This window comes from Harmonia axyridis, chromosome 3 (assembly GCF_914767665.1).
Source record: "Harmonia axyridis chromosome 3, icHarAxyr1.1, whole genome shotgun sequence".
Classification (NCBI taxonomy): Eukaryota; Metazoa; Arthropoda; class Insecta; order Coleoptera; family Coccinellidae; genus Harmonia; species Harmonia axyridis.
In genome coordinates this window covers 18,745,328-18,765,477 of record NC_059503.1, presented here as the reverse complement: position 1 = coordinate 18,765,477, position 20,150 = coordinate 18,745,328, and the positions used below count along the sequence as shown (strand labels likewise).

At 33.5% G+C, this 20,150-nt stretch overlaps 2 protein-coding genes across 5 annotated transcripts in view; one reads left to right on the top strand and one right to left on the bottom strand.

Moving 5' to 3' along the window:
* Positions 1–15,615, bottom strand: part of LOC123674615 (paired mesoderm homeobox protein 2-like) — a 97,506-nt gene extending 81,891 nt beyond the window's left edge. Inside the window, exon 1 of one of the 2 annotated variants that reach the window (XM_045609549.1) lies at positions 15,482–15,615. In XM_045609549.1, coding sequence (XP_045465505.1) covers positions 15,482–15,563 — 82 coding nt within the window. In that variant the 5' untranslated portion in view covers positions 15,564–15,615. The remainder of the gene's footprint in view (positions 1–15,481) is intronic. The other variant, XM_045609548.1, reaches the window with a different exon arrangement.
* The window catches only part of LOC123674614, a 77,167-nt gene that overhangs the window by 18,930 nt on the left and 38,087 nt on the right, over positions 1–20,150 (top strand). For all 3 annotated transcript variants that reach the window (XM_045609543.1, XM_045609544.1, XM_045609546.1), the window contains exons 3-4: positions 2,527–2,585; positions 12,163–12,335. In XM_045609543.1, the coding sequence (XP_045465499.1) occupies positions 2,527–2,585; positions 12,163–12,335 (232 nt within the window). The remainder of the gene's footprint in view (positions 1–2,526; positions 2,586–12,162; positions 12,336–20,150) is intronic.

Sequence of the window (20,150 nt, the reverse complement as noted above, 5' to 3'; positions counted from 1 at the left end):
TTGCTGTAGAGTAATCCATCCTTAAGTTCAATCCAGTCCTTCAATCCGGCCGTATATACGATAACTAGCGAATGGAAAGAGCTATGAACTTGAAGTTTTCAGGAAGGTTCAGATCATTATTGAGTTCGTTAATGACCAAAATCCAATAACGGTACCTTGAATATGGCTCGGAATATGGCTGTTCGAAATTTTGTTTTTCCGTCAATTACAAAACTGCAGATTCAATTGAGATGAGACGATAGAAAATTCAAGCAAAAATATGGGAAATACTGATGTGATGGTGCTTTTGAGCGATAGTTCATTTATGACCTAATGACTCCCTTGGAGATCACATTATTGTATATAACACGCCAATTGAAAAGTCCCCGGTCTACCATAGTAAAACACATTTTTTGGCTAAATTCGATCTTATTATTCAACATAGTGGTATTCAAATCTCGTCCTTGAAATCAATCAAGAAAATAGGTAATCACAGCATGAGGAACGGTGAACCGGTCCTCAAGCCGAGGGCGATACAGCGATTATAGCGATCTTCCAACTTTTCGATACCATTTTTGTAGTACGATTTGTCTTTCGCTTCAAAATAGGCCTAAGTTTCGGTGATTACTTCTTCATTGGCTATCAATTTCTATCCAGCGAGCATTCTTCTGAGGTCAGAGAACAGGAATAAGTCGCTGGGGGCCAGATCTGGCGAATACGGTGGATGCAGAAGCAATTAGACCCAATTCATGCAATTTTGTCATTGTTTCCGTTGATTTGTGACACGGCGCATTATCTTGATGAAACAGCATTTTTTTCTTCAAATGGGGCCGTTTTTAACCGATTTCATACTTTAAACGATCCAATAACGCTATAAGATAATCGCTGTTGATGGTCTGGCCCTTCTGGAGGTAATCAATGAATATTATACCTTGCGCATTCTATAATACTAATGCCATAATCTTGCCAGCTGACTGTTGTGTTTTTACTTGCTTTTGATTCGGTTCATCGTGTGCAGTCCACTCAGCTGACTGTCGATTGGACTCCGGAGTAAAATGATGGAGCCATGTTTCATCTATTGACACATATCGAGGCAAAAATTCAGGTTTATTGCACTTAAGCTTCAATTGTATATTTTTCCTTCATAAAGCAATATTATATCAGCGCACGAAATTTTTTTTCCATCTTATTTCGAATAACAAAAGTAGCTACACTCACAACGCAATATCTCACAAACTAATGATCGGACTGCTGTCAAATTTTGACACGTATCGTCTGAAGGTTGATACTAACAAAAAATCATATGGATTTAATACTAGACCGTCATCTGCGCATCAGACCGTGGACTTTTCAATTGGCCTTATGTTTACCTTGGAAACTACATATTTTCCAAGGGTGCAATTGAAACATCAATGAACGAGCGCTCAAAAGCTCCTTCGGAGTGTTTTATTCGGAAATTTTTTGTCTCTTAGCATTCAATAATAAAACTAGTTATGTGGTAATCGTGAAACATCGAAAAGAAAATCGTAACGTCATGTGTTTACAACGATTTCCTCGAATGATTACTATCTTGGTTTGGAGCTCAGCGGATCGGTATAAGAATCTCTTGCTAATAAAAGGATGTGACAGTCAAACCATCAATTATTCCATCGTTTAGGGAATTCCGACTTCTTTATTTTTCAAATCATCGTGAGAAAAATCGTTTAAATGAAAAAACGTAGATTATCTAGTTAATTGGACGAACACGAAGATTGTAATCTTACAGTCTTCGTGACTCATTTGAAAAAGGAAATGAAGGGGTGGTAAATATGTGCTTGGCTGTCAGGTTAAAGATGTTGAAATATATCCACCAACAATGAAAACGTTTGATCTGATATTCATAATCAGAATGCTTGCTATATTTATTTGTTTTCATCCTTCGATTCACTCAACGAATTTTATGAAACTTTGATAATCCTATACATTATTTACTAAAACAACTGCGAATTTGATGAAATTTTCCCCAAGATTCTGATGGAATCATATTTTATGCATGAAACGATTTCGATGAAAAAACATGACGATGAAATTGAAAATACTAATTGCTACGACGGAAAATGTACTTTGATGTCCTATCACTTATACTTCCGAAGATATGAGTTCTTGAAATTTTACATTCTGATTTCCGAATTGATGAACGATTGAAATTTTATTTACATTGATAATTTCATATGTTTTCGTGACGTGTTGATATAATTTGCGTTGAAAGAAGAAATAATAAAACATAGTGTAATATTTGCAGAGTTTTCTTCTTGATATAAGGCCAGGTTGCAGTCAAATATAGCGTGTTTGAACGAAATTGTTATTCACTTAACTTCCTGGACGACCATAACATTAGGAAGTCCTGGAAACGTTCGTTGCATAATGAGTCATAAACTCAGTGGATTTTATTTTCTTTGTTTTTTTTTATGAAGGCTTAATTCGTGTTTAGAACCAGTACATTCCTAAATAATAAACTTAAGAAAAGTCCATGATACGATATAATATTATAATTATTTTTATTTTCAGTTGTCAAAGCTTCGAACTTGAGAAGACCTTTGAAAGGACCAATCAACTCTTATGTGAAGGTGAGTCAGAAACTGAATTTCCTATCCAGACTGTTTGCTCACAAATAATTGTAAAGATCATTAATTGTTAATTATGTATTTGTGATAATTTAAAGTGATTTTTGTTATTGAAAATGATTAACGAGTAAATTGTTGCTTTGAATGAATGTTTTACTGAATGAAAATACACCCAGTGTTCCTTCTAATGGAAGATTTGTGACGAAATGATTATTGCCGAAATAAGTTTTTTTTTTGGAATGGACATATTCCTAAATTACAGGAATGGATTTCAAAATTATGTCACCTAGCCTATTGCTACTTATTCGATTCAAACAAAGCAGTGACGTAAAACCCGGATATCCTGAAGTACATTACATTTTCGTATTCCTGTGTAGCAACCCAGAAATTCTATAAATTTTAGTTCTGAGAGCCTCTGAAGCTACAACGTTAACTGTGAAACATTGGCTGCTCTGTTGAGCAATAAAATTCCAAAATTTATGCTTTTCCCTTCTCTGGAGCGGTTCGTTTGGGAAATACCTTGCTGTGCATTGCCTTCACGTATCATAAACATAGAGAGATATATCTCTTGTTTTTTTTTTGTTGCAATGATCTTTAACGGATATAAATTCCCAATTCGATGTGATATCATCGACAACGTATTGTTTGTGGCTCAGCACATTGCTAATCTCAAACTTTGTCTGAGAATAAAATTTAAATATTTTTGAAAGTGATATGAGTGCAATGCGAAAATTAGTACTCTCTAATAATCCATTGAAGAATAAGCTATGGTTATTAGATATCTTTCTCATGAAAAATCAATCAACATCTATATGCAACGAGATAATGTTTATAATACCACTGTTATTTCAAAGATTAACCTCAGCATTTTATGGTGAGAACATAATTGTTCTCACGTGACTTCTATTTATAGGACATCATTATCTTCGTAGGTATTTTCAGCTTAATCATATTATTTTTTAAATGTTATTTTACAAGGCAGTGTTGCATATTTAATCTATCTTTTTGAAGAGAAATTTCTTAATTTTTAATTGACAGTGCACTAATTAACCAAATCTGAATATCAAATTCTACATTATAATGAATCACCATAACAAAAATACAAAGATGAAGACAAGAGAATCACAATACTATCATTTGTGATTGAGGGAAATTCAGGAAAAATATTGGAAAAGAATAACCCAAGATTTCTATGCAAAAAATATGTTTGATAGCGTCATAGTTATTAAACAAAATTCAAACATAATCTCAAACAAAAAACTAATAATTCAGTAAAAACAGATTTCAGTGAGTTGAGATTTTGCAAATAAATATAAAATAACAATTCAAGCTTCCTGCAGAATTCCATGTGGATTGCGTTTTAAGAATCATAGAAATTTTCTGCTGAATGTCGATCAATAAAATTAGGAAAGCAGTGACGTGAAGCCTGAAATTTCTGAGCGCTGGTTAATTTATGTGTCAATCCCGCCCTTGAATATACCTAGTTGAGTATAATAGATCCACGAATGAACGAGCGCTCAAAAAATTCGGACTTAACGTCACTGCTTTCCACATTTCTTAATGTTCTTTTCTGAATCCAATTCTGAACAATTCAGCATAACAGCGTATACACTGTGTCTTTAAAGTATGGAACACATACATCTTTAGCTAAACAGACAATTTTAAGAAATAATCCTGAAACATGTCGATTTTTTATTTTAATTTACCGTATTTTAAAATAATAATCCAATATACAGGGTGAATTAATTTCGAGTAATGACGTCACCGTAATTTTTTTTAAAAGGAACCCCCCATTTTGTCTCAATTTTCCGATTACTCTAGCTGAGCTGATTCCAAAAATGTATCACATGTCGATTCCAATTGGTACAGGGTGGACAAAAATACAATAGTTTTGTGTGTGCTCATAAAGTAACTCGTAACATTCTTTATCAGTTAAATTAACAATATTATCAAAAATACTTATTGTCTAGCGATAATTGGTATGTAACACACTGTAGTTTGTTACATTTTTAGATTAATATAAATGAGCTGTTTCCAAACATGTTTGGTACTTGTGGTCTAACAGACAGGATATGGATGAAATTATTTCTTATCAATTTGAAAAAACATAGTCGTTTAGTTTTTTGTGAAATATCATTATTTGTTTAGTAATTTATTGGTGTTCAATGACAGTTCAGTACTGCAATATTTTTGGTATTCGTGAATGTTTTAATTATTGCTTAGATTTAATTTATTATTTTTGTCCACCCTGTACCAATTGGAATCAACATGTGATACATTTTTGGAATCAGCTCAGCTAGAATAATCGGAAAATTGAGACAAAATGAGGGTGTTCCATTAAAAAAAAATTAGGTGACGTCATTACTTGAAAGTAATTTACCCTGTATATTAGATTATTATTTTAAAACGCGGTAAATTAAAATAAAAAACCACGTGTTTCAGGATTATTTCTCAAAATGGTCTGTTTAGCTGAAATGAATTTGTTCCATACTTCACGGACACAGTGTATGTATACTCAAAACATAAACCATTCGTATAATGGACGCAGAGGGACTGGATTCAATGCAAATCTGCCCGACGATTGCCAAATAGGAACCTCAATTGCGAATCAAAGCGATTTTGGACCAAACAGTTCCAGCATTCCCGAATTTGAATGTCTCGCAGCAGACCGGCTATCACATTACCATGATGACGCAGAAGACACTCCAGTGACGTAGCTAATGATATCGATCCATGGGGGATTCGTGGCCTAGTGCCCTCGTAGAATCGTGGATGAAGTGGCGAACATTTCGGCAGGGTTTTGGAGGAACCACTCAGAAATTTGTTCCCATGGTGATAACGGTGATGCTTATGATGATGAAATATCAAGACACAGATTGAACGTTACACATTTCGGGGTTGAATTCACGAGGATGATTTGAACAAAGTAATTTTTCAATATTTTTCTCTTTGTAAGCCTCGTCTTCAGTAACTGCCTTTTAAACGAAAATTTTGACAAATAGTTCTTCTTTTTTTTTTTTTTTGACATTTTTTTCAAATTGAAATATACCAACCTTACTCCGCAAAAGCAATGCGCTTATATGAGACCTCTAAAAGGCCTAGGAGAGTCACTACTCTCTACTAAAAAAAAATTTTTTTGAGCACACGTTCCTCTAAAATAGCGCTTTATCATTTGGTCATGATACCTATATGTATATTTCTAATTTTTATCCAGCAACGGTATCAAGTAATGAGTATCAACTTATTTATTGATGACGAATTCGACGTCTAACTTAAAATTTTCAGGATATATTCGGAAATGTAAAATAATTATTTCAAGTTCCGTATCAAATCTCAACTTCATGTTGATCGCTTAACCAGTACCATAGAATACTGAAGAAACCATAGCAACCATTGGTAATTCAAGTAGAATATTAAAAAACACTCAAGAAATTAGTATCTGTAGATCAGACCGTATCAAGATTTTTTGTCTATGTATCGAATACCAATTCCATAGGAAGTTCAAGCAGAATATTCAGAAACTTAGTTTGTAGATATATGTAAAATAATCACGCTAAAGTTTTTGCCGAATTTTAGACGGATTTATGATCCTCCTCAAATCAGAACCCACTGAACGTCTGTATGTTTGATTTGTGGATGAAGGAAAATACGATAATGATTTTTACTTGTTTAATAGAGAGAACAAACACTGAATATAACTATTATAATAGTAATAACTTGTGAATACCAAGTGAATGAATACTTGTTGACTACTTAAAATGATGTTTAATATAATCATAGAGTAGAATCACAGGAGTTCTTCTTCTTCCTCTGTAAGCCTTAACACCCACCATTAGAATCGACAACAGTGCCATCATAATAAATCACATATCATTTAATCTTATATACAGTTCTATGGTCTCCAAGAACGCATGAATGAACGAGCGGCCAAAAGCTCCAGACGTCAAGTCATTGCAAAAGCAATTCTATAAAAATAGAATTTTTACTCAATTCTTTGTTATTAGGCGTTCAGAAATCGATAACACGGACTATTGAATTAGTGGAGGAGATAAAGTATTGCAAAAATATATTGTTTTCATTCACCTACATTTTATTTTGTGCGAGAGAAGCGAACGAGTGGATTTTTTTATTTCATTTTATGCTCTCCAACACGACAACTGCAGAAATTAAGAGATGTTCTGATATCGATCGATGCCAATTATTGGAAATAATAAACTTGATTCCGTTGTGTGCACCATCTGCGGTTGAGGGCTTTTCTCTGAAATTATTAGTTGGATAAATGAAAATCGATACAGAATTACTTTTTTTTTATTTCATTATTTTTGTGAGGACTTCAGGATTCAACTGCCGATGCCGTTTGAATGCATTGCTGAACAATGTTCAGTAATATTCATTAGTATTAATTCTTTTTCTGCCAAATCAAACTCTTCAATTACGAACATATATACTTAGTTTGAAATATATTTTAGGAAATATTTTATTTTATATGTCATATATTATTAAAGAAATTGCAAGTTAAGATCTACTATGTAGGGTTGGTTTATGTTTTGAAATATGTAGAAAACAAAAATCGAATAGGTACAATAAATCCTACTGTCGTACAAAATTTTTCTTGGAAATATAATATAAGCTTCTTATGAAAAATTAGTTGTTGCATCTTGCATCCTTCTTAGCTGAGCATTATATTAGATTCACTAATTCCAGAAGATAAAAATCAGAGAATTATATTTCATTAAATTCATATATACAAAAATTGACTATAAAAAGCCATAAAAGAAAAAAAATGAAATATTTAAGTTTGTGGAGCCTATATTCGATGTTAAGAATTAGGCTTAATCAGAAATAGTGACGTCGAGAATTATACAAATTTACTGGTGTTTTCAAAATACAAAGTTAAGCAAAGAAAATATTGCCCATTTTCTGAAACAAGCTTTCGGTGAGCAATATTTCAAGAAAAAGATAATATTAATCGTTGGAGTAGCTGAAAAAGTGAATAAATTTATTTTCGTAGAAAATGTAGTATTTCAGTAGAAGACTGCTGAAATTATTCCCAACAACACAAGAATGTCCAGAATTTGCTATAACCACTGGAGCTTTTCATGGTATTAATTACATCGAAATAATAGAAAAAAAAGTTTTGCCAAGGACGTCAAATTTTCTGTCGAATAATCAAAAGAAAATGTAGAGTGCAACTTGTAGTTATTAAAACATTTGGAAATCATCCGAAAATGATTGCCCAGTTTTAAAAGTTGCCAAATTTTTTATACTGATCATTGTTTTCGGCAGTCATCGATCATACGCCTTGCGGATTCTGAAGCTGATTTGCTGAGAATCAAACATCACGGGAAATGGAAGCGTGGTACATTTGTTGGATTATTATGTGGAATATTTCCCTCCTGTCAAAAATTCTATGTATATGGAGAACAATTATCGAAAATTACAGCGATAATTGCATTGTAGGAAGCGAAACAGCACTGCGATAATTGTTCTGTTCATAGATGCATAGTTTCTATGCATCTTACACAGTTCGAATCTATGGCACTTCCATTCTACATCAGTTTGACAAGTGATGTAACAGTTTATTCGGGAAATATTCCTCCGAATTACACTCGTGCATCAAAATGACCGGATAATTTTGCATTCCAGCGTGTTTTCTTTGAAAAACTGCATTCGGTCATTTTCATTTTTGGAGAAAGAGCCCTCCACCTTCGGTGTCGGGCCCTTTCTCCAAAAATGAAAATTAACTCATGCAGTTTTTATGACAACACGCTGTCATGCAAAATTATCGGTAATTTTGATGCACTTGTGCAATTACTTACGAAAATTACTGCTAAACATAAAAGCATGTTGTCTGTTGGAGGTCAATATCATTAAATTTATAAATCTCTTCAATATTGTAGTCCATCAAATTTAATGGCGAAATATGTTTTTCATCAATAGTTGCAAAATATTTCACTAAAACGTTCCAAAAACGTTGATTTGTTGAATATTGTTCCGCACCAAATCCAACTTGGAAACAATACGCTTCAGTCTCATGTCTCTTACGAAACAACACAATATCTCTTGCCAATTCCGGATGGACTGCCGATGCAAAGCAAACATGTCCAGCCTTAGCAGTCGAGCATCTTGGCATGTGGCGAGACGGACATCGGATACGCCGACATGTTGGCAGAGAAAATAATACAGTGTAAATTTCATAATCATGTCCGACAAGGCATCAACTGCCGCCAGAGCATGAATTCACGTTCCTCTTCAGCTGCACAGGATCGTGTTTCCGAGTATACAAAGGTCGATAGTTGCGGTCATGATAAAATGGGCCGTAATCACATCAGAAAACAACGGAGTTTCTGTCGACGTCCTTTGTGGAAGAACGGATTAGCCGCCCTCTTGATTCGCCAAAGGGTTTCTCCTTCATCTCGTATTTTTCCACCACTGATCCTACCGCTTCTGCACGCCTCTTGAACGCTATTGCATATAATCTTGATTCGGGCCAGAGTGGAGTTCAACGATGAACGTTAGATATGTTGGCTGAGATTTCCCAAAGGTTCTCCGAGAAGAATTGAGAGAGCTGAGGGAATTCTAGATCCTGATATTGAGGCCAGTATTGAACAGGCCAGTGTGCAATCTAGAGGTATATTTCTTCATCCATACACCGATAAGCTCAAAATCCCCATCATTGTCTTTTTGCAATAAGTAATAGACCTTAGACGAGATGATTCATTCAGTGCTGTGCAAATTTGAAGTGAAACATAACAGCTAAGATGTCTAAAAACATGGTGAATGCACTCGTCAAATTTTGAATGCAATGACATTCGACCAAATTGAAAATTTTAGTTTTAGTTCGTGGCGGCGCCGCAATGTCATACTTGTCATTTCCGTTGATTTTGATTGGATGCATTAATTAAAACCCGATACTGACCAATCAAAAGCGATGTGTAATCGAGTATGATCGTGCAAAGTCGTGAAACGAAACGTTTACTGGAATGAATTCAAATATTTGTAATAGAGAGAGTTTATTGGTATTTCAATTACAAGAATTGCTTCCATAGATCATAACTATAATGAAAGATATACATATAGGTACATAATGGCACAAACCTCGTAAATGATAAATAACAAGAATCTTAATTTGTTGATAGCGCTACCTACAGTTGACATAACGAAGCTTATCTAAAATTCTCAAAATTGGCAAAACAAAAGCTAATCAGTTCATACACCTGAATTTTAGACATCTTAATAACAGCCAGAATAGTTTCAATTTATACATACGTTATATCACAAGGCCTATGACACTCAAAATATTTTGAGTGTAATTTAGCTTGGAAAATAATTGAATGTATACAAAATAGCCTGAACTACAACTTTTCATCCCTGACAAATACGAAAAGCACACTGCGGTTTTTTTTTTGGAAACACATAATGCCGTTAACTACATTCCTCTATCTCTTTTCATTTTCGAGTTATAGGACAAAATTGAAATTTGGGCGATATCAACATTGGCCATTATCCTCGTTTCTGTTTGTGCTACGATTATGAAATAACCTTATACCGACCATTTTTTATAGGAATTTAGTGGCGTACTCTATTTTTCCAAGGGTTTTCCTTGCTGATCTATACCATAAAGTTGTGATTTTATTATGGAAACGCTAGTTTTTAATGATTTTGAAAGAATCACAATTTTTTCCCTTTCAAAAATATACAATAGATCATTTCCCGACCTCAGATTCATGAAGATGAATTACCTTCGATTCATAGATTCCATTTTGTCTACAATTCTCACATTTCCGTTTTTGACACGATTTTTTTTGACCTACATAGGTTCCCAAATCTCTACCTGTAATTAGTTACTTAGCGAACCATGGGAACTTTAACATTGCAAGCAATGCGTAAAGTGTATTCCATCTATTCCAAAAAAGGAAAATGCTAATCTGCGGAATATTCCGACTTTTTCTTCTTTTCCTTCTTTGGCTCGAATTCACAGGCTTTGGATGTAGGTGATAATACGATAATAGGTATAAATAATCTCAAAACAGAAAAAAGCCTTATACCTAAGTCTAATGCAGGCACTTGCAGTAGTTACTTCTAGTAGTCCAAAAGACTACACAATTGTCTTGTATACAATTGAGGTAAGAGCGCTTCTTAATAGACAAATTAAATCAACAGGGCCTATAAAATACCCGTAAAATTCCATCCAGCAGTAATTAAGCAAAGCAAATGATACCCATTCATTCAAACCTTCAAATTCGATCGAGTAGTAATGAAGCAGAACTAATGAAGGACTAACAGGTGATGAGATTTTTATCAGGCAGGTAACCCTTGACTTCCTGTTTTGGTGGTATATTGTAATGAAACTACATTCCTTATTGGGCTGCTAGCAGAAACTAGTTCATGCTATTCGGTATTTTTTCATGAAGGTGTAGATGATTTTATGCTGAAAGAAGAAAGGGATAGAGAGCAACATTATGGCCATTTATTATGAAGCAACACTCTCTGTTAAAGGAAGTGACAATGATGTTGATAATTGTTCCATTGGAGATTTTTGAAATCCAGGGATGTGATAATAGAGTGAGTTAGTTGTTAACATATCTGGTGAATTAAAACAATTTTTTATGGAGTACGTCAATATTGTTTAAATTGCTGTGACCTTGCTTCTAGGGATATTATCCAAGTATCCTACTCAACTTGATCCAATTTAGCGATATAATTTCAAATTAAAAATCATTGAATATATAAAGAATATGTTGAAGGCGGACAATTTTTAGAACGAGTCAACTTGGATGGAATCCAATAATCCTTTAAACCGTATTATCCACTTATGAATAAAAGCAGAAACCCTACAAAATAATGATCCTCACTTGTTCTATTTCAGTAGAGTGTTTGACACAATGGATTTAGAGATTAAACTCTATCATGTATAGATGAGGAAAGAATCTTTTGAGCACTCCTTCATTCATGCTCAGTTGCACCCTCGGAAACCTCATCTGTCATTATAAACTACTCAATACTCCTCTTTTTACACCAGTTTTCTCTTTCACAGTGAGAACCCTAAACAGCAGTTTGTTAATGGGTGCGTTTGGTGAAACTTAACCAAACTATCTTTTCTTTTGAACATTTCAATACCTTCCAGAAATTTTCATTTGAATACTTCAGTAGTTTTAACGAACTTTCGGATAAATCATATACAGTTTTCAAATTATGGTCTGCCAATGCAGACTTATCACTATGGTTATTGCTTTTGAGAAATAAATTCTCAAATTGTGTTTTTTGATAAATGATGAATATTTTTCGATAGATAGCTTTGATCTATCAACTAGAATAAACATCTTTTTGAGGCATCTTTTATCAATGTTGCGGTAACTTACTAGATATGTAATTGGTGATATTGATGACCTCATTCTCTCTTCAAACAAGTGATAAAATTTCGAAGAATAAAACCCAAATTGAACAGAAAATAATGTAGAAAGCTTGTTGATTTTACAGCGGCATATAATTACTTCATAATACCCTAAAATCCAGAACTTCACCAATCAATTTCGATCGGCATTTTCATCAGGCAAGTAATGTTTCTTTTGGCTTCCAGGTTTACTTAAGCAATCAATCAGGAGCAGTGTACGGAAACGGAAAAACATCCCAGCGTACGGCCGTGCAAGCGGATTCAAATAAACCCATCTTCAATCACGTGTTCAAGCTAGGGGATTGCAATAAACATGAAAGGCTGCACATCGACGTTTGGCACAGGGACCGATCCACAAGGTAAGTTATTAGTTCATCTTGTTGCCACAACTTGAGGTCATTCCGAAATCGATATGGAAGTTGGAGAAATTGAGGCGAATACTTAGGCGGCTTGGGATTTGGTTCTGAGCGACTTTGGAATATTTGGATGTCTTGTTTTGGACATTTACCAATGAGATACTTTTATATTCTGTTCGCGTATTGCGGTGTTCTGGATAGTTAAGTTTAGACTTGACGAAGATATCAGTTCGAAACTTAAGATCCTATACAGGGTGATTCACCGCGATGGAGTGTGAGATGTTTATGGAAAAGTGATCATAATTTTATAATGAAAATTTGCATGTTGGAGTTTGAGACAATGCTCTTTCTCACTAAAATATTATCAACAGAAATATAAAAATGTGAGTCACTAGTTACTACCATTTTTTCATAAGAATCCCATTAATTCATGAACCGTTGAGTCTTTGTCTGAGTTATGGCATATCGCTAACAATGTAAAAAGTCATAAAATAAGCTATCCAATGATGCAATAATATACTGAGCGTGCCATTTGACATGAGGAAGTAGTAGTCTGCTTCCGACATAAACGGAAGTTGTATAGAGGTCTGAAAAATTTTTTGGAGAAAGACCGTTATCTCAAACTTCAACATGCAAATTTTCAACATACAAATTAGGATTTGTTTTTCATAAATGTCTAATAGGTCATCACGGTGAATCAACCAGTTAGGAGATAAGAGGTTAAATGAATTTAGAACTTAGGAATGTGTTCACTGGGTGTGCGCCAATAAATTTTGTATAAGTCTGAAAAAAAAATATGCTGATTGCTCCACTTGATAGTAAGGTTAGGTTCCAGAACGAAAATATGAAATAACATGGTCGACAGCTCATTAGATTCAAAAAGTCGTAATTTATTCAATATGAATAAAATTAGGTTACAAAATGGTGAATGCGCAAGTTCGGTTTTTCTGCAAGTGAATTTCAAAATGAGAAATATTTCATTGGCAACACATGCAACCGAATTGATACTCACCGTGTATTTATAAAACAAGAAATTCAAGCTTCATGCAAATTTTCGTGTCGATATCATACTCACAACCCTAGAAAATTCAAGGGGAATATCAAAAAAATTGAGGAAAGCACTGACGTGAAGTCAAATTTTGAGCGCTAGTCGATTTATGCGCTAATTGCACCCTTGGAACCCTAAAGATAGGTATGTTCAAGGGTGCAATTGACGCATGAAGGAACGAATGCTCAAAAGATTCTTATTACAAGCCATTGCTTTCTACATTTTTTTCGATATCCTGCTGAATTTCATATAGTTTTGAGGCCGCTGTTAACACAAAGCTTGAAATTGTCACTTCATATATACATTCAAAATTTCAACTCCGTCAAATCTGTTTTCACAGAAATAATGAGTTTTTTTTCCTTATTTTCAACTTATCGTCTGAGACCATTTCTTTGGAATTAAATTGAAAACATTTTGATACAAGTTTTCCACTAAATGAGCTCGTATTATGCACTAGGACTTCAAAACTCATCCATACTTTATGGTTTATAGGATGAAAATTCTGTAGAGAAAATCGATTTACTCATTATGAGTATAGCCAGAGTGCTAAGCATACCAATGAGGAAAGACCAATATTTCCTGGTTGCTATAATTAATTGATGCTGTTCTAATTTTGATCTCCATAAAATATTCATTTCGAAAATCGATGATAGTAAATGCTTAGAATAACTGAATTGGTTAGGGGATCACTCAGTTTCAGTTCTCATCTCTTTCAAAATATCAAACTAATAAAAATTTTTGCAAATATATTTTTATTCATATGTCTATTTCATGTGAATATTTCAAGAACATGCAATAATCCTGAAGAGCGCTATAAAATCGTGAACCGTGGCACGATCAATTACATGTTTTGATGGAACGCTTCCTCTTGTCAATAAAGAAATAGTAGATACATCATATTTCCTTTACGGAAATTCGTATTTCCAATGTGTGAACTGGATATTATTGAATTTATGGGTTAGCCGCATGCAAAAATCGAGTTTCTTTCTTTGAGAGTATTCAATTATTCTTGTTGAATTTGAATGAATTCGCATTCCCCCCATAGAGCACTATATCAATTCTTTACGTCGCTGTATTCTTCGAATGGTCTCCAACGATAAAGTTCGATTAACGATTAATGCAGTCAAATTCTATTCTATTCGTAAATATGATTACCATGAAAAAAAAACTTTGAATTTTTAGGGTTGATTCGGATATTGAATAACAATTTTGAATTAATGAAAATAACTGAAACCAGAGGAAATTGAAGAATATCGAAAAATCAATATTTGAAATTTCAGTGACAAATTATCTGACCGAGTTGGGATTTTACGTATATATAGAAATATATAATAATATGCAGATACGATATAAATCAGTATATTAATATTTTAAATCAATAAGTACATATGGTATAATATAATTTTAAGCTTGGCTCCAAATTTTGTATTGATTGCATCATTAGAAACAGAGAAAATTTATTCAGAATATAAAAAAAATTACCCAACAGATTGAATATTAATGCCGAATCTCAGAAAGATCATATCATTACAACCCCTCATCTAGCTAAATTTACACACAAAAATGACATCATAATGAACCACGTGTTTTATTTTATACCTATTTACATTTCTATCTTCATATCCAAAGGGGCAAGTGGCGCATGAATGAATCAGCACCCAAAGGCTTCTAACCCCAATGCTCTTCTCATTTCTTATGTCCTTATACTTTTCGTATAGATACAGAATCAATGGACGAACTATTCGTGAAAAATATTTGTGTATTTTTCGAAAAAAATACTTTATGTTTAAATCAAGTAAAAAAATTGAAAAAACATTTTTTTCTTCAATAACATTTTCGTAATAGGGCCTCTTCTTCAGACGAATTCATTATTCATATCTCAGAAAATACCTATTCATTTTGTACTTTCTACAGTCGCAACAGTATGGAAGTCAGATCTCGAAATCAGGTTGAAACAAGAATTTCCTCATTTCTTAGTACACCCAACGTTCTGTATCTCTTATAACTCTTTGGCACTCTACACTCCGCTCAAGAGCACAGTTACTGCAAATTACTAAGTAACAATTTTGATATGACAGTTAATTATGATATAATAACTTACCCATCACCATTATAATATTGACGACTATAAGGAGGAATACTATCCATCCCAGCTTAACGTGTAGTTGAACTCCATCGGCCATATATATTAGAGTGAGTTATCAAACCACACAGTTTCAATTCTTCTTTGCGACAATATAAATCAAACGTCATAATTTATTACTGTATGACTTTTATTCTTGCCCACTGAATACTGACTTAAAAAATGGGCTTAGCATTAAATCGAATTAAATCGAATATTTAATATATTGTTATGGCCAAAAAGCCAATGTACGCCAGACTAACGTCATAGTATAAAAGTTTAATGTTTCTGATTCAATTTTTCAAACGTTACTGTAAAGGGGTTGTCCATTAATCACGTGATCTTTTTTTAGCATTTTTTTACTCCCCCTCCCCCATTGGTGATACGTAGTGAGGTTTAAGACCACCCCCCCTCCCCCTTCTCAACATCACGTGTATTTTTAGTACCTACAACGAATCTTGAAATTTTCTGAATATTATCTTAATTTAAATACAGGTATAAACTATAATCTTATTCTATTCTGAAATTAAGGACCATAATAAAAATGTCTACACCAGGTTGCAAGTTTTTTTTGATTGCCATAACAATAATAATAAACGAAGAGTGTAATCATAGGAAAAATATGTATTGTACTAGTACATGAATATATTTAATGTAGTCAAGGTCACTACACGCCGCGCCGTGCCGCTTAATATTTGTTTAAAAATCGCGCGTTTGACGAAAAAATAAATACACGTGATATCTTACTACACCCCCCCTCCCCCTTGTGATATTTTCGTGATTTTTATCAAACCCCCCCCCCCCCCCTTTCAAGCCTCACGTGATTAATGGACAACCCCAAAGTCTGGCGCCCATAGGCTAATAATCTATTATTTATCTACTATTTCGTAAAAGTTTTTTGCAAACTATATCTACCTACCATCAATATGGTAGGTCCATTACACAGATAATATTCTAAAATGTTTACTTCATGATCATGGAAAATGAAGCGGTCGTATTTTTCATACCGTCAAAAAAAAACCAGTACACAATACATGAGGTTGGGTGTAATTTTATACTCATCACAAAAAATATGTCAAGTCATCCTCAACAGAATGGCACTCTGCCAATCTTACTATTGATTATCCATAAGCAATTTTTTATGGGTTCCACTCAGTTTTCCAACAACGGATTTTATCAGAGCTCAGGGACTTTTATACGACTTGATAACAGAACTCTTGAGATGAATTATAGTCTTTAGCGTTGAAATATGAAGAGTTATCCCATAAAATAATACTTATTTTAGATATAGGATAAAAAAGACGAGGTTGAATTAAATTGTTAGGGTTTATTAGGTAGGTATTTTATGAACTATTTTTTTCAATAATATTCGAAGTTTAAGTATTCCAAAGAGACCCCTTGTTTTTCAATTCGTAATCAAATATCACACTTAAGTTCTTGTTTGTAGGAGGATTGTATTAAACAAAAAGTCTAGGCAAAGGCTGAGAAAACGGTTCTTCTAAAATTTAAAATTAGGACGTAAAAACGTATTTTGAATTTTTGCATGTGGTAGAAAAGGACGGTATATCAGAGGAAAGTTTGAGATTGCTTCACTCATCCTAAAAAGTGGTCAGATCTCAAAAACGCTGAGGAGAAAGGAGTAATTATACTTTGGCACATCACAAGAATGCCGCGTGGTTTAAACCCCTCTTGATTCCTAATTCTCATAATTTGATAAGTTATTGAATTTCTAACAGGTAACTCCCTCGAAATAATATCTTTATTGACTAATTCATGATTTCAATAATTCCAGAAATACCTTAAATTATTTTCCACTTTTGTCGCTTTATGTCTATATTTCCGCTCTTCAACCCCCGAAGAAGTTAATGATGAAATATTGGAAATCCAGCAACGAAATGAAATATCTCACGAATGTAATTCCAGAGAACGAGTGCTCCATCAGGCCGACTCTGAGTGATTTCATTATCAGGAGCTAATAAGGTGAAAGCCATGAGAAGAGAGGTGATTGGACCAATAAAGCCTGTTTGATCACCAATTCGACACAGCTGGGGGTGTTCAAAATCAGTTATAGTGGCACGTTTAACTTCTTGTTAATAGAAATTTCAATTAGGCTCGAATATTCACATAGCCAATTACACATGAAAATTGAATATAAATAATATCATTCGTGGTAAATGAAAACATGAAGTAATAATAAACAGCAGCATTATACTCGTGCAGGGATATACAAAATTCAACACAGGGGTGAATTTAGGAATCAGAAATATTTTCCTATTAATTAGGGGCTGCTCCAATGAGTATTCGAAAATATCGACATTTAGGAATTGAATTTTGTATTTGTCCTTTTCATCAATCAACCCTATTTCAAACAAGGAAGTATATGTGTCACGCGTAATATGGTTCAATCCCAAAAAATTCTGTTTTCATATATTATGATCTGTCAGAGCTTCATCTGCTGTGACACGTTGAAGATAAGCGGTACGATGTCACAGTGTCAGTTGGAATACAAAAATGATCGATAGGAAAGAAACTGAATCCTGTTGCTTTCGAACTGGCTGTCTATCATATTATATTATTTTTCCATAGAATGTGTAGTCAGGAGAAATATTTAATACCTTCTCCAATGTTATTTTTGAAATATTTTTAAATGTTTAAAGTTATGATTTAGGTTAATTTCTTAACAACATTTTTTCAATTGAATAAGAAACTTGAAATTCGACTATTTTATTTGAAGAAGAAACAGTTCTGTTTTATTAAAAGTAGTAGGATTTTCTGTAAGAAATATATTAGGTATTTATTGGGTTATAAAATAGACATTTGGGAATTATGAATGAAATAATAAATCTTGTCGATGTCTTCCAATCCTTTTTCGGAACATCCGGGCAATGAGTAAAGAAATTTTCAATTATGGTATTGCATACACATATCACGATTTTCAATTCATGCAGCGTCTACTTTTCCTCTTTAATGCTACCTAAGTTGGTGGTGTTAACATAAACCTGTGACTCCAAATAATTCCACCTCCAAAAGTCCAAGGGTACCAAATCGCACATGCCTATTGGTCCTTTCTTCTCACTAAATCGAGTTATGATACGATTAACAAATAATTTTTGTAAGATCGTCAATATTTCATAGGTGATATGACAAGTAGGGCCATTTTGATAAAATCAGAAAGCATGAAAATTAATTATCATAGCGCAATAATCTTTGCCGCTACTAAATTACCTGACTTGTTTTCTGACAAAAGGCAATGATTCCAGCAGGAAAAAGTGCAAAACATAAATCGTTTAGTTTTGGATACATTGGTTTCTTATGAATCATTTGTAGATTTTCTAAGCGTTAGAGATTTGCCTCAAACAAAGTGGACCTCATCATTTTAAATTATTCGAAATCGACATGTGCTCTTCTGATTGGTATTATTATTTTATCGAATAACACTCTATGTTTACCAACAATCTATCGATCTTTCATGATATATGGCATTTTGAGCGGCAAAACGGCCTGTAATTAAAATTTTGAATTTCTGTTCACAAGCGCTAGTTTATAGACGTTCGTTTTACGCCTTCCTCAAAATTTCAAATGTTTTCCTTTTCCTAATAATAATCAATCACTAACCTTATAAGAAATGGATTCAGAGTGTGTGATACGTTTTTTTTTAGCACACTACAGTTTGCAAATTTGAAAATATTCAGCTTAAATTTAGGGCAAATAAGCATATGGTCCCATTTGAAATTGGAGAGAATCGATTAACCTAAATTTTCAGTTTTTTTCACCATTTGCATTGTTAGAAAGCTGCAGGTCGCAAATTTTCGAATGATCGATGTGAAATTTGGAGGATAGGTCTTCTTCCAACGCTTCAAGATGTCATTTGATATTAGCCGAAATCATTGAGGTGGTTTCCGTGATTTTCCAAAATATTGCATTTCTATTTCAGATTTCTTTGTACCAGCTTTGGTTCAACACACGCAAAAAGAAGAACATGAACATTGCAACGTTGTGACTTCTATCTAAAATGTATAAAAATTAGGAATTTATAGAATTGCTTGGAATTTGGTTTTTTTTAACTTTTTCCGAAATTTTGGGTTCCGATTCAAGATTCTTTTGTTCATATGCTATGAGAAATTTTTTAAACAGCTTCAGTTCAATGAATGGAGAAAGAATAGTCCTTACGACAAGAGAACTGTTGTCACGTCTTTCTTAAATACTTTAATATCAGGAATTTATAGAATTGCTTAGGATTTTAGTTTTTTTGACTTTTTGAAATTTTGCGATCCGATTTCAGATTTTTTTTTGTACATACGCTAAAGGAAATTTTTCAAACAACTTCAGTTCAACGCATAGAGAAAGAATAGTCCTTACGACAAGAAAATCGCGACGTTGCCACGTCTTTCTTAAATACATAAAAATCAGGAATTTATAGAATTGCTTGAAATTCAACTTTTTTCGTAATTTTGCGTTCCGATTTCAGTTTTTTTTGTGTATACGGTATGAAAACAGGTTCAGTTGAACGCATGAAGAAAGTCCTTATAACAAGAAATTTGCGACGTTGTCACGTTCATCATAAATTCATACAAATCAGGAATTTTGACAATTAAAGCCAGTTCTCTTCACGAATATACCAACTTTCTGATCCATATCAAATTACGAA